The sequence below is a fragment of the Onychostoma macrolepis genome, chromosome 20, assembly GCF_012432095.1.
Source record: "Onychostoma macrolepis isolate SWU-2019 chromosome 20, ASM1243209v1, whole genome shotgun sequence".
Lineage (NCBI taxonomy): Eukaryota > Metazoa > Chordata > Actinopteri > Cypriniformes > Cyprinidae > Onychostoma > Onychostoma macrolepis.
The window spans coordinates 28,921,840-28,925,640 of record NC_081174.1 but is presented as its reverse complement, the minus strand read 5'-3'; the positions used below and the strand labels follow the sequence as shown (position 1 = coordinate 28,925,640).

Genomic DNA, 3,801 nt, shown 5'->3' with positions numbered 1-3,801 from the left:
ACTAACAAAGCAAAGAGAAAACAATGAGTCTTAAACAAATGAAACTGCAATGAAATGTGAAGATTAAATTCAGGAAAAAATGTGGCGCCTAAAAATACTGTTGTACTCATCTATTAATTAGTGCTGTCAAACGATTAATCGCATCCGAAATAAAAAATTTGTTTACATAATATGTGTATGTGTATGTGTACTGTGTTTATTTATTATGTCCCTATATATAAATACACACACAGTAAGTATATATTTTGAAAATATTTACATGTATATACATTTATATATTTATATTATTATATTTTAGCTAAATATATTTAATATATAAACATAACATATCTTTCTTAAATATATTCATGCATGTGTTTGTATTTAAATATACATAATAAATATACACAGTACATACTCATTTATTATGTAAGCAAAAACTTTTATTTTGGATGTGATTAATCGCGATTAATTGTTTGACGGCACTACTATTAATACACTATTGTGTACTGTTTTCATAAACAATAAAACGTCTTTAAAAATGAGATTACGTTTTTTATTGTAAATAATTGAAATATTCTCATTTAATGTATGTTATTTAATTTTAATTGATATGTGTGTAATATTCGGTTTAAACAAATAAATAAATATCAGTAAACTATTAAAATAATAAATGATTAGTATTCAAAATTATTGGTTAAATAATTGTAATAAAAGTAGTAGTTCTCCTTCAAACCGACAGATGCCGCTGTTTAAAAGGACAATGAAACGTCCCACGTGTGACGTAGAGGTCAGAGGTCAGAGCGTCGTCCTGCACACACAAGAGAATGACAACATTACGAGCTTTCACCTGCGATGATCTGTTTAAATTCAACAACATGTGAGTAATGGTGATATAACAGCGTTAATAACTATCATTAAAAAAAAAAGTTCTGTAACCGCACCATCGTTCATTGAATGTGCCTGAGTGATGATAATACCATAGTATTACAGTCAGCCACCTTCACTGTACCATGATTTTAACTCAGATATTCAACATGTAGATAACAATCCATATAAATAATGCAGTGCAGCATACTAACCGTAATAAACTAGGTTTCGTAGTATTTCCATGGTACTCGAGCGTACTTCCATAAATACCATGGTACTTGTTCAAAATAAAAATAAAAAAACATGGTACTTTCTGTTAGCGTACTGCCCTGCGTTATTTTTCTGTTGTGTGTTATCTACATGTTGAACATGATCTGAATAAACTTGTAGTGATATCGGAGTTTTACCTGTATACTAAATGCAAATAATCATTCTATTAGTGTTGTGTGTATTCCACATATGACTGTAATGTTTAATTCTTTGAGTTTTGTTTCCATATGCTGCTCATGATTTGAGATTGTGATAATATTTACATTCATTTGTGTATTTATATCCCACAGTAATCTGGACCCATTGACAGAAACTGTATCCTTTAAAACACATCTCACAATGACCAAAATGTGAATCAGTCTGTCACTAGGTCGTTTTTCTCTTTGGTATTCATATATTTCTGCTTTTTCTTAACTTTAATTTATTGTACAGTATGGAATTCCCTTCTATCTTCAGTATTTGGCTCACTGGCCGGAGTATTTCATAGTAGCAGAGGCTCCGGGCGGTGAACTGATGGGCTACAGTGAGTCAAATGTGTCTCTTTCTGATCTTTATCGCATTGTAATTGAGAGTAATTACTCCCCTTTATCTTGTTCCAAATCCAGATGACTTATTTTCTTCTGTGGAATATAGAAAGACATTTTACTTTTGAAATCTGACATGTTCCTGACATGTTAAAAATGGATGCTACATACCAGAATGTATCCAGCTGGTTAAAGGGCTCAATAATAGCAGGGACTGAAGATGGGCAGAAAAAGTTATTACATTTTGATGCAAGTAGAAAAGCATGAATCATTCACACTAAGACTAGGAACATGTATTAAATCAGTAACTAGGATGCATTTTGATTTCATGTACAGCTGTCAGACTAACCTGTATGTTAATTGTCATCCTGTAGTCATGGGAAAGGCAGAGGGGTCCGTCGCTAGAGAGGAATGGCACGGGCACGTCACCGCTCTCTCTGTGGCGCCGGAGTTCAGACGGCTGGGTCTGGCTGCCAAACTCATGGAGATGTTAGAGGAGATCTCAGAAAGGTAGCATCACTCATTTGTAATTTCCTTTAGACAAAAGCATTTGGTAAATAAATGCATGTGAAAATGAAAACCGGCAGAACAGTATAAACTGAAATCACATTGGTTATAAGCAATAACATGACATTAAATATCGGTATTTGCATAGTATCTGTGTATCCAGATTGGAAATGAGCTGTTCTGTGTTTCTCTTTCATTTAGGAAGGGTGGATTCTTTGTGGATCTCTTTGTGCGAGTTTCTAATCAAGTGGCTGTGAATATGTACAAACAGCTCGGCTACAGCGTGTACAGAACCGTTATAGAGTATTACTCGGCCAGTAACGGTGAACCTGACGAAGATGCTTACGGTGGGTTATTCACTTATTTGATTATTACACTACTGTTCAAAAAATTGGGGTCGGTACTTTTTTTAATTTGAAAGAAATTTATTAGATTTCAAATTTCAATTTCAATCCACCAAAGAATCCTGAAAATAAATGCATCACAGTTTACACAAAAATATTTTGAAGCAACTTTTTTTCAACGTTGATCATCATAATAAATGTGTCTTGAGCAGCAAATCAGCATATTAGAATGATTTCTGAAGGATCATGTGACACTGAACACTGGAGTAATGATGCTGAAAATTCAGCTTTACATCACAGGAATAAATTACATTTTAAAATATATTCAAATAGAAATATATAATATATATTTCACAATATTACTGCTTTTACTGTATTTTCTGATCAAATAAATGCAGCCTCGGTGAGCAAAAGAGACTTCTTACTGACCCTAAACGTTTGAACGGTAGTTTATGCGACTTACAAGATTTCAATAATCTGATATCTGTACATCATATTCAGGTTATTATTGGTGTTTCTAAGGCGAGCATCACTAGTATTATTGCTCATATTTAAGGTTAGGGCTTTTAATAAATCCTTAAGGCCATGTCCTGCAACATTTGTGCCACTTGTTATCTTAACCCTGCAAACAATAAAATGGACAAAAAAAACAGAGACTTGCAACATTACCAGTGCAGTAAAACCCAGCATCACAGTAAAGACTTTTTTAAAGACTAAAAAATGTTTTATTTTATTCTTCTTTCATTTGACAGATATGAGGAAAGCTTTATCCAGAGACACAGAGAAGAAATCCATAATCCCGCTCCCGCATCCAGTCCGGCCAGAAGATATTGAATAACACTAATATGTGGCTCTCTGAAATCCTCAACATCCAACTGGGAAAACAGACATTTGCTTTTTTGATCACAATATTGTTTTGAAATATCAGAGAGCCACTGCTTTGAATGAATTGTTTTCTTTTGGGTTAATGCAGCTGAAAATAAAGGACTTTGGGACTGTAGTTACATTAAATAAAAAGGTTAAAGCAAACACTGGGCGTATTTGTCTTTTTAAATCAAATATGGTCGGGGTCATAGACGGTTTCTGTTGTGATATGTTTGCCTCAGTTCTCTGGTTTTCCCTGTAATATTGAAAACGCTGTCAAAATAAGACAGGGAACACTATGGACAAACAATTATAATAAACTTCTTCCTGTAAATGTGTCAAAACAGCTTCAGTAAATTAATTCAATAAACGCAGACTCCTCTGCATTCTTACTGTATCAGAAAACTTGTTGTTTGTTTTTGCTCAATCGTCATTAATAACAT

At 33.3% G+C, this 3,801-nt stretch overlaps 1 protein-coding gene across 1 annotated transcript; it reads left to right on the top strand.

Annotated features, from left to right (window-relative positions):
• The first annotated feature begins 725 nt into the window (after nt 1–725).
• naa20 (N-alpha-acetyltransferase 20, NatB catalytic subunit) lies at nt 726–3,755 on the top strand. The gene is made up of 6 exons (XM_058755399.1): nt 726–859; nt 1,410–1,434; nt 1,552–1,642; nt 2,018–2,153; nt 2,352–2,497; nt 3,247–3,755. Exons 1-6 carry the CDS (start codon nt 807–809, stop codon nt 3,330–3,332), a joined length of 537 nt encoding a protein of 178 aa, XP_058611382.1. The 5' UTR covers nt 726–806; the 3' UTR covers nt 3,333–3,755.
• The last annotated feature ends 46 nt before the right edge of the window (nt 3,756–3,801 follow it).